General features: G+C 38.8%; 1 protein-coding gene across 2 annotated transcripts; it reads left to right on the forward strand.

Annotated features, from left to right (window-relative positions):
• Nucleotides 1–2,739: 2,739 nt before the first annotated feature.
• Nucleotides 2,740–14,785, forward strand: fam83e (family with sequence similarity 83 member E). 2 transcript variants are annotated; one of them, XM_047346800.1, is made up of 8 exons: nucleotides 2,740–3,602; nucleotides 4,328–4,474; nucleotides 8,905–9,029; nucleotides 9,113–9,541; nucleotides 12,369–12,419; nucleotides 12,503–12,719; nucleotides 12,810–13,034; nucleotides 14,468–14,785. In XM_047346800.1, the coding sequence occupies exons 1-8, from the start codon at nucleotides 3,138–3,140 to the stop codon at nucleotides 14,630–14,632; spliced, it is 1,824 nt and encodes a 607-aa protein (XP_047202756.1). In that variant the 5' UTR covers nucleotides 2,740–3,137; the 3' UTR covers nucleotides 14,633–14,785. The 2 variants fall into 2 exon arrangements, with proteins under 2 accessions (XP_047202756.1, XP_047202757.1); XM_047346801.1 differs by having other exon boundaries at nucleotides 12,810–13,016.
• The last annotated feature ends 1,447 nt before the right edge of the window (nucleotides 14,786–16,232 follow it).

Genomic DNA, 16,232 nt, shown 5'->3' on the forward strand with positions numbered 1-16,232 from the left:
TATAAGGAAGCAACCCGCTAGTGACAGCTTTCATGAGGTTCAAGGTATCAAAAAAAAACCTCAAAGTATTTCCTTCTAAATCAAAAAGAAAGCGATGTGATTGGCTTTTTACCTGCCTGTCCGGCTGAACCAGTCTGAAAGAAAAACAGTGAGGTCAATGTCAGTTGCCTGGAAATTTTGTTAAAAACCCATACTCTTTTAGGACAGGTTGAGGTAGAAACTGGCAGAAACTAAACATCCGATGCAGTGTTGTCTAAATACAATGCCTTGCAAAAATGTTTTGACACTATTCTGACAATCGTCAGTGTACTTTTTAAGGCTTTAAACTGAGAAACCAACACAAAGTACATCAATATGAAGAGAAAGAAAACAATACATGGCTTTCAAACATTTTTACAAATAAAAATCTGAAAAGTGGGGTGTGCATATTTATTCAGCTCCCCTAAGTCAGTACAATGAAGACCACCTTTCACTGTCATTGCAGTTACAAGTCTGCATGTCTCTACCAGGTTTGCACATCTAGGGCCTAATGTTTTTGGCTCATTCTGCTTTGTTAAATAGCTCAAGCTTAGTCAGATTTGAAGTAGGGCCACTCACATCAGTTTTCAAGTCTTAAGTTCTTAGATTGTTTTGCCTCTGGACTTTGACTATGCCAATCTAACACACATGCTTTGATCTCAACCATTCCAGCTCTCTGGCTGTACGTTTGGGGTTGTCCTCCTGGTGGAAAATAAAACCTGCTCCCAGCCTCAAGTCTTTTGCAGCCTCTAACAGGTATTGTTGCAGGAATCAGAATCAGAATCAGAGAAGCTTTATTGCCAAGTACGTTTTTGGACATACAAGGAATTTGTTTTGGCATAGTTGGTGCAATACAATACAAATTAAACAGTATAGACATATCTACAATATAATATAAATATATGTGCACAGTTTTAAGTGAGTGAGAGTAAGTATAGAGCAGTATAAGATGCAAGAGCAATACAACAGTGCAGGTGATCATTGTGCAAGTATGGCAGTGCAAGTAAAGCAGGAGTCCAATCTGAGCGTTAATGTAACGCATAGAGTTACAAGTTACAGGTGTCCTGTCAGCAAAAAAAAAGGGGGGGTGTGGGGGAAAGGGAGAATGTCAGGGTGGTTTCCAGGCTTTGTTAACAAGGCTGGTGGCAGATGGGAAAAAACTGTTCTTGTGGCGTGAGGTTTTGGTCTGGATGGACCGCAGCCTCCTGCCAGAGGGGAGAGTTTCAAAGAGTCTGTGACCGGGGTGGGAGGGATCAGCCAGAATCTTCCCTGCCCGCTTCAGGGTCCTGGAGGTGTACAGTTCCTGGAGCGACAGTAGACTGCAGCCAATCACCTTCTCAGCAGACCGAATGACACGCTGCAGCCTGCCCTTATCCTTGGCTGTAGCCAATGAATGTCCTGTATTTACCATCATCTAACTTCCCATCAACTCTGACCAGCTTCTCTGTATCAACTGGGGAAAAGAATCCCCACAGCATCTTGCCACCACCGCCATTTTAACAGTGAGGATGCTATCCAATTATTTATCAATTAATCTGAAAAATAGTCAACAGATTAATCAATTAGCTAAATAATCGTTAGTTGCAGCCCTATTCACATTTCAAGAATAGTATTACGAGTTATTTTGTCACTATCTAGTGGTTAGAACTTCAACTATAGATACAGTAATAAAGTATTATCATTGATGAATAGGAGGATTTGAGTACCTGAGACTGTGCAGCAAAGTTATTTTGTGGGTGGGTATAAATTCAGGCCTTTCTGCATGGTGTCTGCATGTTCTCCCAGTGCATGTGTGAATTTCCTCCAGGTACTCTGGCTTTCTCCCGCAGTCCGAATACATGACTATTAGGTTAATTGGTTTTTCTAAATTGCCTTTGGGAGTGAGTGTGTGCATGTGTATGGTTGTTTGTCATGTTTGTCTTTGTGTTGGTCTGTGATGGAATGGCTGCCTGCCCAGGAGGGTAGCCCGCCTCATACTCACAAACTGCTGAAGCTAGGGACGAGGCCCCTGTGACCCTGCGCCGATATAAGTGTATAGACAATGGGTGAGTGAATATTTATGTGCCTAATGCCGCTAATTTACATCCTACTAAATTCTCACTAATTGTAGGTACAACATTCAAAGTAACAATTTCAAACAAAAGGCACTAAGGGGCTAATGATTATCTGTCAACAGATTCTCCCACCTGAGCTGCAGATTTGTGCAGCTCCTCCAGAGTTATAGACCTCTTGGCTGCTTCTCTTATTAATGTCCTTCTTGCTCAGTCTGTCAGTTTAGGTTTAAACCCCTGCCACTAATGTTCACTAATGGTCACACACTTTTCAGATTCTTTTATGTAAAAACTGTTAAAAACCTTGAATCGTTTTCCTTCCGCTTCTCAGTTATGTGTTACTTTGTGTGTTGGGTACTACATAAACCCTCCATAAACTATATTGAAGTGTTTGGTTGTAGTGTGACAAAATGTGGAAAAGTTTGAAGAATATGAATACTTTTTGTAAGGGACTGCAGTGCTGTGAGGACTGAAGGGTTTGGGTGACGACAGTGTCTCAGTGAAATGCAAAGCAATGTGTCAGCTGGACTGAATGTCTGGAATCTGAGAACAATGTCAGCAACAAGGAGTGGAAGAGTTTCAGGAGTGATAAAACTCGCCCAAGGGGAGGGACGCGTTATGAACCACAACCTCACAGGCAGCTCTTCAGCACTGAATAACAAAGCAGCACAGCAGGAGTATCGCTGTGGGCTTTTTTTTTTTTCAAAGCTGCCAGACAAGACAATGACTGCCGCTCATAGATGTTTTTGCTCTTCAGTTTATGGAGACGAAGCTGCTGGAGAATGAATAATGTGATTAATCTTTGTATCTGAAGAGGAACAGTGGAGACTCCTGGTAATGTTGAGATTTCTGATGCCCTCTGGACGGATTGTAAAATTTACTTAAGGTTTTTATTAGATGAAGCCATTAATATTGGATAACTGACATAACTTGACAGCCTGGACGTAGTATGACCTTTTCTGAAGGGGACAAATGGAAGTAAGACCAGATTTTCTCTACAGAGTAAAGCATTAATCAGATAGAAATGATCTGCTGTAAATAGAAGGAACAAGGCAGGTATCTATAATCATGTCAAACTCCCAGGAGCAGAGTCTGAATGAGAATGTAGTTTTCCTGCCGGTGGATGAATCTTCCCCACAGTTCCTCCACTCTGAGATGGAGCGGGAAGCTGTGGAGAGACTCTTCAGCAGCGGCCATGAGGCCTTTTACAGCTTCATCGGCCCAGAGATCTCGCGCTGCTTCTTATCTCCTGAAGAGGTGACTGAGATATGCAGCCGGTCTCAGAACTATTGCTTTAACGAGCCGTCGGTGGAAGACCTGAATGGATACGACAGCAGTTTTGGCTCTGAGAAATTCTGTTCCACCTACGACCCCTACCACTGGGACGTGCCGGTCCCAAACCTGGAACTCGGCTGGCCGGAGAAACCCCCCTGGGTTCCACAGAACAGCGTCACAGTCCACTCCAGTCCACCTGTTGAGGGAGACCCGCAAGTCAGAGAGATCATCAGGCAACAATTACAAACAGCCAAAACTGTAAGTAAAAATAAAATCCACATATCTGTGGGTACAGCTGAAACAGTTAAGTTATTCTGACCCAAAGCATCGTGGAAAGAAATTTAATTTGTACTTAGTTTGATTTATTTTTTTACATGCATCAAAAGGTGAGTTAAACTTTACATTTTCAAATAAAACTTTACAAAGTGATTCATTATTTTTAGCAAATGCAGTGTTGCATTATGAAAGCTTAGGTTCAATTTTCAAACTGGTTTTCTATGGAGCCGATTTCACTCAACCAAAGTGTGCTTGCAAGAATTCACAGAACTTTAGTGTAAAGTCACATTTGCATGATACATTTTTCAACATGAAAACATTTTTACAAGACAGAAGGCGATTTATAGAAGTAACGTAGCTATAAATCCACTGATTGCAGAAATGCAGTGTTACATGTTTTGTCTTGTGGTTATGCTTTGATGAGTCGGAAAAGTGGGATTATTTTGCTTCTGAACCTCAACCCCTGACAGCAGACAGGAAGCAAACTGCTTCTGCAAATCAGTTGGAACCAGAAAAGTACAAATATTGCCTCAATGTGAAGTAATTACTTTAAAATATTAGTTTTTCTAGTTATACAGATAAACATACTATCAGTTATATTTGCTATACTATTGTATATCTGTGCAGCTTTTAAAAGGTGTTGAACATGAATAGATAATGAGAGAAGGAGAAGAAATGTGTTTCTAATATTGTCCTGTGTTGTGCAGGTAATAGCCGTTGTGACAGACCAATTAACAGACAACGCCATAATCTTTGATTTGCACACCGCCGCCTCCCGAGGTGTGCCCGTCTACATCATCCTGAGCCGAAGGTCCCTGCAGGAGAAATTCACCCTTAACAGGCTCAGGCATCCAGTGAGTCAACACCAAACGCATGGCCATTGTTATCTGATATGTGAACATCACGGCTCAACAAAAGCTGCATCTCACACATCCCATAAACTGCCAGTGTGTCTTGTTACGTAGTCATGCGATTAAATGTTGATTTAACCGCATGCGGCTAAACTGGTTGCACTGCATTGATTTCTGTCTATGTTTCTTTGGAGTGATGCAAATATTGTCTGATAAATAAATAAATAAAACTTCTTGAATGCTGACATGGTGGGAGTCATTCAGAGCAGATTAGAAGGAGGAACATCATGCATACTCCTGGCCATCTAGATAAATGTCCCTCACCACCACTCGGAGTTCAGATTTATGGATGAGGCTAATAATTTATACTCTCATGGCTCCTTATAGGCTTTCCAGTCTTAGATTGTCTGACATGCCAGTATCTTCCAACCTTCTCAGGGTCACTGAGGTGCTGACATGTCTGCACATGATTTTTAGAGTACATTAATTCTTTTCTAATCTGAAAATGATGATACCCCTTTAATAGCTGCACACATTTACAACAATAAATTAAATATAATGAAGTGAAAGAAAAAGGATTCAAGGTTTTGTTCTACAAATGATACCCTGAATATTGATATTTAGCCCTTTTACTCTGATTCTTTTGAATAAAATCCAGAATAACCTGTTAAGTGGATTTAAGAACTGACTTTGAGCCTTTCTAATACAATGTTGTTGTTTTTTTCTTGACAATAAATGAAACATGCAATATTTTAATTTAATTAAGAACCTAATCTTATTTTTATTGTAGAAAGGAGGTCTGTAAATGATGTTAGATCCAAAAAATCAAAAAAGATCCAAGTATTCCTTATTTCCTTATTAATAGTTTTTTATGCTCTGCAACAAAAAAAAAAAAACTGGGTATTTGACACTTTTTCTTTAAAATCTCTTGCAGTATTTCACCAGGTTTACTGCATGTCTGCTTTTGGGTAAAACTGGCAGGATGTTTGTGGTCCTACTTATTATTAAATTAAAATAAAACCAAAATAAATTGGTTAATAAAAGACGGATAACATCTTCCATTTTGAGAACAGTTTAATGTCAGTCAGTCAGTCAGTCAATCATTTTCTACCGCTTATTCCATAGTGGGTTTCGGGGAAGCTAGTACCTATCTACAGCAGTCTATGGGCGAGAGGCGGGGTACACCCTGGGCAGGTCGCCAACATTTTAATGTCAGGAAAAATTTTAAAAGTTGTCCTTCGGGATCAACTCGCTGTGCTGACTGGACAACATTACACCATTCTTGAATTGCAATCGGCCAAAAGAAATCCTTCCAAAGGTTGCAAACGGCCCCCAGCCTCATACATCCCAGCTCTAACAGATCTTACTCCAGACCCACACTTTTTAGTAGCTTGCCTGTTCCTAGTGCATAAAAAGCACCCCCACAGCATGATGCTACCACCACCATGCTTTGCGTTATGGCTTTTAACTAAATTGGCTTTCTTCTTGCCACTCTTACTTAAATGTCAGACTTGTAGAGTTAACAAATACCTGATTTTTGCAGCTCCTTTAATTACCAAGAGCCTCTTCGCTGCCTCTCCGATTAATGCTCTTCTTGCCCTGCCTGTGGGTTCAGGTGGAAAACCAAATCTTGATAGGTTTCTAGTTGTGCCATCTTCTTTCCATATTGAAATGATAATGAAACAGTGCTTCTGAAAACAGTGAAAGCCTAGAATATAGTTTTATAAGCTAACCCTTCTTCAAACTTCTCCTTAAAAAGAAACTTTAATGTGTTTGGTTGGGTTTTCTGCCTGCAGTTTCCTGGTCTTCATGATGCTGTTTGTTCATTCATGTTTTCAGACCTCTGTGGCCTTCACAGGACACCTGCATTTACACTGAGATTAAATTATACTATTCTCTGTTCACTAATTATGTGACTTCAGAAGACAATTGATTCTTCTAGATTTTATTCTGTGGCATCAGATTAAATGGGGCTGAATATAAATGGATGCCAAACTTTTCAAATTTTTATATTTTAAAAACCTTCAAAATAATATGTCATTATCCCTCATCTTCAGTTATACACTCCTTTTTTTGGCCTGTCACCTAAAAACCCAATATAATTATGTTGTTATAAGTTTCTGGTTGTAATGTGGATATGACGCTGTATGTTATTGTCTTTTTTCTAACAAATACCTTTACTTACATCTGTAACATCTTTGACAAAACCATTCAATCGAGTGCTATTAGGTTCTTTTCCATAGCTTTTTTTTAACTGTATTTTTATATATTAGTGACATTTTAGACATAAAGTCTTATTGTGGTTTTTATAGACCAGTATACTCATGTCATGCACACAACTTATTCTCTTTCTTCCTGTTCTTCAACTGTTTTCTTGTTGTTTTCTGTAGTCTGGATTCCTTTTCCTAATAACATAACTTCTATTAATGCATTCAGTTTCTCTTTCTTATATCCTGTTTAACTTTACCATCCTGTTCCCACATTTGTTTCGTTGGGGACTAGTAGATGTTCTTGCATTTCTCTTGACTTCCTGAACCATCGGGTTTGTCTGCCCATTTGTTTAAGTTATCGAGGGCCTTTAAGAAATGCAGGTCTGAATACACACAGGTCGAAAAGATATGACGGTTAAAGACAAACAGGCACAAGTATAATACAAGACCTGACTACAACAGTGCAAACAAACAATACAAAATGTAATAACAAAGAATTAAGAATTAATCTATCTGTCTATTGGACTGTCTATAGTTATAATGTCTATAGTCCTTAATTATTCATACCCCTGGTAGTTAATTATAGCAATATGTCTCCTCTGGATATTAGATAATTGTATTAACATTATGGAGTTACCCATCCAGAGCGCTGACTTGAATCTAATAGAGAAACTATGGAGGGATTTAAAAATTAGAGTTATGCTAAAGAGGCCTTCCAACCTCAGAGCTCATCACTAAATTATTAAAATATCAGTGGAAACATGCAAAAGCTGGTCAGCATTACAAGGAGGATTTGACTGTTTTCCAATCATTCTTGAGAAGGGCATAAATCATTGCTGACATTCAAATTTCCTAATAAAATGTAAATAAAAACAAGTAAATTATTTGTTTTCAAAATAGTTCCTCCTATTATATTGTCTTATTGTCTTGAGAGATGCCTCCTGTATGTAACTCTACTTCCCTCCCTCCCTCCTTCCCTCCTTCCCTCCCTACCTACCTACCTGACTACCTACCTACCTAAACTGGTGTGTTACATGTCGTTTTACCTTTCGTCTTGTCAATACAAATTTGTTCTGCTGAATTAAATTCAGGCGACCCACTTAGCCATTTCTAGGTTTTCTGTTTGCTCTTCCTCTTGAGTGTTTTGGATTCTTTTCATGCTTCATTGTTCCTCTTCTGCCAGGTTTCTGGTTTCCAGATGTTAATGTCTTATAACCACAAACAATCAAGCTGCAGCCTATCAGAGCTCAGGGAGACAAATATAATCCCACTTCCACAATTACTGTTCACTGTTGAGAATCTAATTTTGGCCCATTTCTGCTGACAGAACTGGTATAACTGAGTTAGATTTGTAGTCTGACTTGCTCACACACACCTTATCAGCTCTGCTTATAAACCGATCATGGCCACTCAAAACATTTACTTTAAGATATAATTAGGGTCATTGTCCATTTGGATTTTTTTTCTGATCTTAATTTCCTGACTGATGTTTTGATAAACTTTTCCACTTTTTCCACATCATGTTCTTTCCTCATGATGCCCTCTATTTTGTGAACTGCATGGGTCCTTGTTGCAACAAAACACCCATGCAACATGACGCTGCCAATGTGCTTTACAGTTGAGAAGGTGTTGTAGGGCTTGCAAACTTACCACAAAGCTACTGGCTTTGCTAGAATGACATGTTCTCTTGTCTTTCCTGTTTTGCATAGTGACCATGGAAAATAGGCCTCTGTGCCATGTTAAATTTATACCCCAGGGATACTGATCTGAGTCCCATAGAACATTTGTAGACAAACCTGAAAGGTGTGTGTGTGTGTGTGTGTGTGTGTGTGTGTGTGTGTGTGTGTGTGTGTGTGTGTGTGTGTGTGTGTGTGTGTGTGTGACCAATGTAGCCAACAAACCTGACTCCATCCACAGTTCTCCCTTCAAGAGGAGTGGGCCAAAGTTCCATTGCTACCAAATACTAAAGAAATGTATGTAAACGTACGACTTTGAAAACATAATAAAAAGTTATTGATTTCTAACTAACCTAACACAGGAAACGTTTAATCTGGATTACTGTGAAAACCAGTTATGCCTCTTCAACTGTGTATCTAAATATCAGCTTTCAGTTATGTATCAAAAATATTGCACAACACCTCAGGCTCAAGTTAGAGGTTTGCATTTTGCCGCAGAAACACATTTAGCCACCACAAGTATGACTTTAAGATATTTCTCCAACAGAACATACGGGTCTGCGTTCTTGGAGGGAAAACCTTTTGCTCAAGGAGTGGGAGAATGGTGGTTGGGGAAGTTAAAGCCAATTTCATCCTGGTGGATTTGGAGACAGTGATTCATGGCAGCTACAGGTAAAAATAAAACAGCCTTTGCGAAGCCTTTTACACATTTTTTTAAAGTCCACTAACAGGATATTTCTTTTGTTTTCCTCCAGCCTCACATGGACAGACACCCATCTGCACCGGCAGCTCATCACAGTCCTGAGAGGACCGGTTGTTGAATCATTTGACCAAGAGTTCAGGATCCTTTTCGCTAATTCAGTCCCAGTTCTCGACACTTGGGGAGTCACGGCTGGCACCCAAGTATACAAGCCTCACCATGCCAAAGACTTCTTACATCACAGGCCCCTAAAACAGCTCTCTGCTGAGCCTGAGCTCACAAACCCTCCTTCTCCACCTGCAGACGTCTTCCTGGACTGGGAAGCAATGGGTGTTGTTCACAGAGACAGCAGCCGGCCTGCAACTCTTCTGGATCTACATATGGAAAACGCAGCAGAGAAAATGTCACAGCTGGAAAAAAATGAGGACACACCAACTGGGGACAAATTTACCTACAATGAACACCTTGTTTGGAAGAGGAGAAGGTACTGTAGCTGGATGATCTCTGTTTATCCCTGCTTTACAGCACTGGTGAGGCCTTGAAGGGAGAACACATATCAAATCAACTTACATTTTTACTTAGAATTTAAAAACAAACCACAAAAAGCTGTCTTTTAACTATGTACGTAATCCCCCATAATGAGCAGATGTTATGTTCAAGATTTCTTATTGTGCATGTTCTGCTACTGAATTATTCTTAAAGGGGACATATCATGCAAAATCCTCTTTTTTAGCCCTTACATACATTTTGTTGTGTATTTGGAGTCTGTAGGAGTGCAAACAAGTTGAATTTAGTCTCTCCAGGTGCTGCATAGATATCTTTATATTCTGTCTGGGTCATATTTTTAAGTCTGTTTAGTTTTCTCTATTCTCTTTCACGTTTTATGAACAATTACGTCACAGTATTTGCAGTGGAACAGTTTAACAAGGTCATGGACCTCCGGCTTACCAATTTCACAAATCCATAATTTTTATATCTGGCTGCGATTTAATAGTCCAAGCTCAAGTATGCCGAAGCTGCAGGTGGATAATTTTAAATGTTCATTATACTGCCCCCCAGCACCAGAACCTCTTCAGTGTAGTGTAGTTAGTTGGTTTTGGTGAAGAGGGTGTGATTACAGTAACAAAAATCATTTATTTGACTCCGGCTCGAACATGTAAGGCTGGTTGGACAAGTCTTCCCTTGTTGGCATCTTTTAATCAATTTGGGAATAAAAAGTTTCTCCGCCGCTAGATAATTGTATCTCTGTTTCAAACTACAAAAATGGCCGAAGGGAGTGGATCGCTCTTTGACCTGGAGAAGGGCAGGGTGTAAAGTGCCTCATTAGCATTTACAGAGACCCCACCAAAGAGGTTCACTCAGACGCACATCAGAACAAGGGTAAAAGAGGAGCCTGTGGAGCTCCAATAACAAGGAGTTTAGACCAAAGCATTACAGTTCCACTTTAGACCACAACTGATTGATAGAAGAGTGAAAAGGAAGCATATTATGTCCCATTTAAATATAAAAATAACAATAATTCTCCAGTCACAAGCAGAGTGGCAAATAAATCACAACTATCAAGTGAGTCTTTTACCAGGATTTACAGACATGGAAAAACAGGTTGATGCCCCTTGATAAAGACAATTAATTCATCTTTTATAAAAGTTGCATAATCTCACACAATAAAATACAATTTTCTTTTTACTTTTTATATAAGTACGTTTGTTCATGGGGGGGGGGATCACTGGTAGCACAGTAATAGGCACTCCTGCTCTAAATACTTTGTACAACCCCCTTTTTTTCCTTTATTAGGATTTTGTGTAATAGACCAACACGTGTATAGTGCACAGTTGTGAAAGGGCAGTTTTCAAAACTTTTCTTAAATATAGACATAAAAAGTGCAGCATGCATTTGTATTCAGCCCACTTAGTCAATACTTTGTAGAATCAGCTTTCGCTGCAGTTACAGCTGAAGGTTTTGGGTGTGTGCAGGTATCAGCTTTGCACATCTAGAGACTGAAATCTTTGCCCACTCACCTAAGCAATACAGCTCAATCTCAGTGAGATTAATTTTCAAGTATTGCAACATTTCTAAATTGACTTTGACTAAGCCATTCTATCTCTTAAATATGGTTTGATCTAAACCATTCCTTTGTCCCTGTCCTGCAAGAAAATGTCTTTTTTGGCCTTATCTCCATGTTTACGGTTATGTGCAGTTTTAGCTTAACGCCAAACATAGTATTTCACGTGTAGGCCAGAAAGTTCCGTTTTGGTCTCATGTGACCAGACCACCTTCTTCCAGGTGTTTGAAGTGTCCCCTACATTGCCTTTAGACACTTTTTATTTCATCAAGTAAAACTATGACAAGACTATTTCCTTAATGGCTTTTTTTATATACAAAAACTAGACTAATACTAAAAAAAAGTGAGGAATAAATCAAATCCGATCATGTAATTTTGATCGTGTGGAAAGGCAAGATTAGTTCTGGTTATAATCATCTCTATTCCATTGTTGGATAAATATTTCCTCTTGGTGTGATGGAACAATTTTCCTTTAGGATGTAAGAGGGCCTAAACAGGCATTCCTGAATGATTTCATATCATATGCATTCAAGGCACAGGTAATTTAGTCCACTGGACTAAAACCAAAATCACTAAAAGGACTAAAACTTGTCTAAAACATAACAGCATTTAGTCGCAAGACCATGACTAAAACTTAATTAAATGGCTGTCAAAGCTAACACAGGTATAAGTGTTTACATTTGCATGGTAGTTTATTCTGCATGCAGAAATAAGCACATACAAACATTGGATGCATGGATATTCTGCTCGCCCAAAAGATGTCTACTTTCAGTTTTCTAAACAAGGCCCCCAGATTTTGTATTAACATTGCCTGGCATTTCAAAGAGTTGCACTCTAACATGGTTCCCAGGGCCTTTGGAAAAGAATCACACCCACAGCATAACAGATCCACTTGAGTGGCTTTTAAAGGCTTTTCCACAGTTCATCCTTTTTTCCACAGAAAACCTGCCTGGAGCATTTGTTTTAAAAGTTCAGTGTGATTTTCCTCTTCCCAAAGCAGTTTTAAAAGAAGTTCCAGCAGAGTTCAGCAAACTCCAAGTTTATGTTTGTGATGGTAGGACACAAAAGTCTTTGGTTGCATCTAATGTTTGCCACAGAGACCAGGTGATCCCAAGATGTATCTCTTTGCTGCAGTTTTCTCTAGGGGTGCCAACATATTTTTCCATGCCTGTATTTTTCATTAAGGTAGTTAAGAACTTTACCACTTGTTTTATGCAATAACTTGAGGAGAATTGTTTTATTTCTACAGCATCACAGAAACGCTGTCAACAAACCCACCGGCTACTGAGGAAATAAAAAGGTAGCATCCTAAATATAATAATCCCCACGCAGAAAAACATATAACCGATGTAAACTCAAAAGTAAAAACTGTTTTTCCTGCAGGCCCGAGCCAACAGTAGAGAGAAGCATATCCAGGGATCTCTCTGTAGAGAAACAGCCTAATAAACATGAGAGAACTGGAACTGGAACTGATGTTCCACCAGAGCCAACAAATACATTGTATTCCAAGAGAAGGTCAATCTCCAGGATGGAGCCTTTTTTAGAAGAGGAGAACAAAACAGATGATGTTAACTCCAGAGAGAACACGTCATCTTCCACAGTAAGTAGCTGGCCATTCAAGGCAAAGCACTTGAATAATTCACTTGAAAGCTGCTGCAGAACCTGAGACTCTTTTCTGTCCTTCTCTCAGGGGAAAAAACCTTTAATCCTAAAGGTGCCGCACACAGGGAACTTCAGCTCTTTGAGTGAAATCATGAGGAAGCTCAAGCGGAAAACACCAGGGTTGCTCAGGAAAGGGGTGAAATCCACAATGTCGGAACGAACTCAGTCCATGCTGGACCTGAGCGAGCACAGTCACAATGACAGAGAAGTCCCAGTGCCCCGGTTTCTCACTGGTGTGAGTGTTCACAATGAGGTTTGACACTATTTACTGTAGCTGATGGGAGAATAGAATAGCCTGTTACACATTGCTTTATGAACCATAAATAAAAATTAAAAAAACATATAACAATAAAAAAGACACATAAAGTATTATTCAAGAACTTTGCTTACATAGGTATAAGACCTTGGTTAGCTATAATAAAAAATAACTTGTTTTGAGCATAACAGAAATTCTGATTTTAAAAAATGTTGCCCTTTCGGATAAAACACAAATTGTACATTTGCATCTGTTTAGTCTTTGCAGTGTGAAATCTGCTGTGATTTCAGCATTTTTCTTTTGCAGCACTTTTCTGTTGCATTTGCTTTTAGTGTTTGTGTGTTTTGGAGTTTGCATCTTTTATGTGTTTCCTGAATGTTTGCACCTTTGGACCACCGCACTCCATTCTCCAGCACCATTGTTCAGAGCACATAGAAAATGTTAATGTGTGAAATGCACAATGCAAGTTCTCTAGTGCAGCTTTAAGAAATTACATCAAAACAAAACAGAGAGGACTCCCAGTGTTCACTATTTGTGAACATTAGGGTTTTTCATGCAGCTGAAGTGGAGAAAAAAAGGAGGCAAACCAAAACTTTATGTCAGAGTATTTAAACAGCAGCAAGGTACATAGTTTGGCTGACTTTCAAATGACAACCTGTAGCATCCAACGAGCCCAAATTCAATACATAGCTTGAAATGCAAGAGGAATCTTGTTGTATGAGGGTTTTCCCAACAGCCGCCCAAACTGCATTCAGGGACAGCTGGGACACTAGGATCTGTCAAAATGTCAAAACAACTCTAAAGTGATTCAAACATATTTACTTCTCAAATATGGGTACAGTTTTATTAAAAAATTCTAAACATTAATATTGTTTAACAGTGGTTATAATGTTGTATAATCTATTTACCCAGGCATTGGCTATGCCTACCTATACTACTTTATTCATTGAACTTACAACTTTATTCATCCAACCAAATTTCCAGTTAATTCTATGCTTTTCACTTAATAGAATATTATATAATTGTATTTATTTTTTGTTTCACTAGAGCGAAATGGTACGTAACCGTGACCTTAAACTTGGTTTAAAGCTTTTAACACATCTTTAACAGGGGTGCCAATAAATGCAGTCAGTGTCTCATATTTTAAGGTCATTTATTATGTTTTGTTTTGTTTTCAAATATCCATTTGGTAAATTTACACAGAATTTTTAATTCTTTGTAAATTTTCTGTGATGTTTTTCTAGTTAGGTTGAGTTCATATTAGCTCCAGTCCACAAAATCAATTTCAACACAGAAAAGACAAAAAGACTAGCTTTCCATTTGGATACACACATTTGTGAACCATCATTAAAAGATCTATCAGCCTGTGAGAAGTGAGTCATCCTTACACCAATTAAACAGTAATTTATTCTCTTCTTGTGTTGATGTAGCTCAACCCGGATCAAATGACGCCTGCTTTCTTACTGATGAAGAAGAGGAACGACGAAGTAAAATCTGCAAACTTCTTGCCCAGTGAGAGACCTCGCAGCTCCACTTTTAACTCCAGCATTTACCTGAAGAAGCTGATGCCGGACGAAGAAAAACCCGTATTATGAGTGTCGCTGATGAAGGCCAGCAGAGGGGCATCTACAGTGTTATTAGTTCCTGAAACAATGACACAGAATGCCTCATCATACAGAATAAATACTTAGATGCTATATTTGTTTGAATGTTACTGTAAAACAATTAAACACTAATGCTGCTCAGGATAGAGCATTGTTTATTTAATTGTTGGCCTAGGATGATGTTTTCCCTACAATAAGGTTGGGTTCCACATTTTAGTACATTACAATTGCAAACTTTAATGTGTTTTAAAAGGTTTGCAGGTGAGAGATCAACATAAATTATTGCACAGTTGTGAAGTGGAAGATAAATTAGACATGATTTGTAAACCTTTTTTACACATACAAATCTACAAAGTTTCATGTGCTTTTGTATTCAGACCCCTTTAGTTTGCTACCCCTTAATAAAATGTAGTGCTTACAGCTTAAAATCCCAAACAAAATGCATGAAAGTTTGCAGTTGTAATGTGAGAAAATGTGGAAAAGGGTCAAGGGGTATGAATGCTTTCCAAGGCACGGTTTATTTTTGCTAAATGAGATACACTATGTTGCCAAAAATATTCGCTCATCTGCCTTAGCACACAGCTGAGCTGGAGTTGAAACCTTGATCTATTCTTCATGTGATGTTGGTCCACATAACAGTTTCAACTCTTCTGAGAAGGCTTTTAACAGGTTTAAGAGTCCCTTTATGGGAATGTTTGACCACCTTCCAGAAGTGCCAACATGCTTTGCAGCACTCCATCTGACGCCTTTAAATGAACTTGGTGATGTAAGATTTGGATGCAGTTGCTCAGCTATGGAAAACCATGAAGTTCTGTATGTACTGGAGATAATCTGGATGCTACATTAAGCTTGGAGGTCTGTAGCTATTAACTCTGCAGAAAATTGGCTACTTCTATACGCTATGTACCTCAGCATCTTCAGACCCCACTCTGTGATTTTACGTGTTCTACCAATATATGTCTGTGCTGCCGTCATTCTCAACCAGGTTCATGTTGTTTTAACTTTGACTTGGGGAATAACAGCGAGGAAGTTTCCTTACTGGACTTTATTTACCTGAGGCCATGGAAGTGATGGAACACCTGAATCCACTAATTTAGAGGGGTGAGTGAATACCTTTGGTGAAAACTTGATAAAGAGTTACTGATGGCTGAGAAAACAATTGTGTTTTTCAGATGGAAATCAGAGTTTGTTCATTTTTCTCACCCAGGGAAGATCATGAAAAAGGATGAAGCACATAGATTAAAGGAGTATGATGGACATAAAGCATAAATGCAAATAGTGAAAAATGCCTTAAAAAGGTTTTAATCACACCGATAATAGTTAGATGTCTTAAATGTGCAAAACAAACAGTAAAAAATAATTTATGTAACATGAGCCTTGTCATTAATAGTAGAATAAAATAAATAAATACGAAATCTGAGCTCTAAACCAAATAAGGAGAGACATTATCTTACAGGGCGGTTTAGGGTGTACATTGATGCTTGGCATCTGGGGGGGAAAATTGACAAGAAGTAGTAACTGTTTTTTTCTCCTTTCAAATTTGATAATATAACTAAAATAGTGATCTTAGCCTTATGAGACGTGGGGATCA

Source organism: Girardinichthys multiradiatus, chromosome 20 (genome assembly GCF_021462225.1).
Source record: "Girardinichthys multiradiatus isolate DD_20200921_A chromosome 20, DD_fGirMul_XY1, whole genome shotgun sequence".
NCBI lineage: Eukaryota > Metazoa > Chordata > Actinopteri > Cyprinodontiformes > Goodeidae > Girardinichthys > Girardinichthys multiradiatus.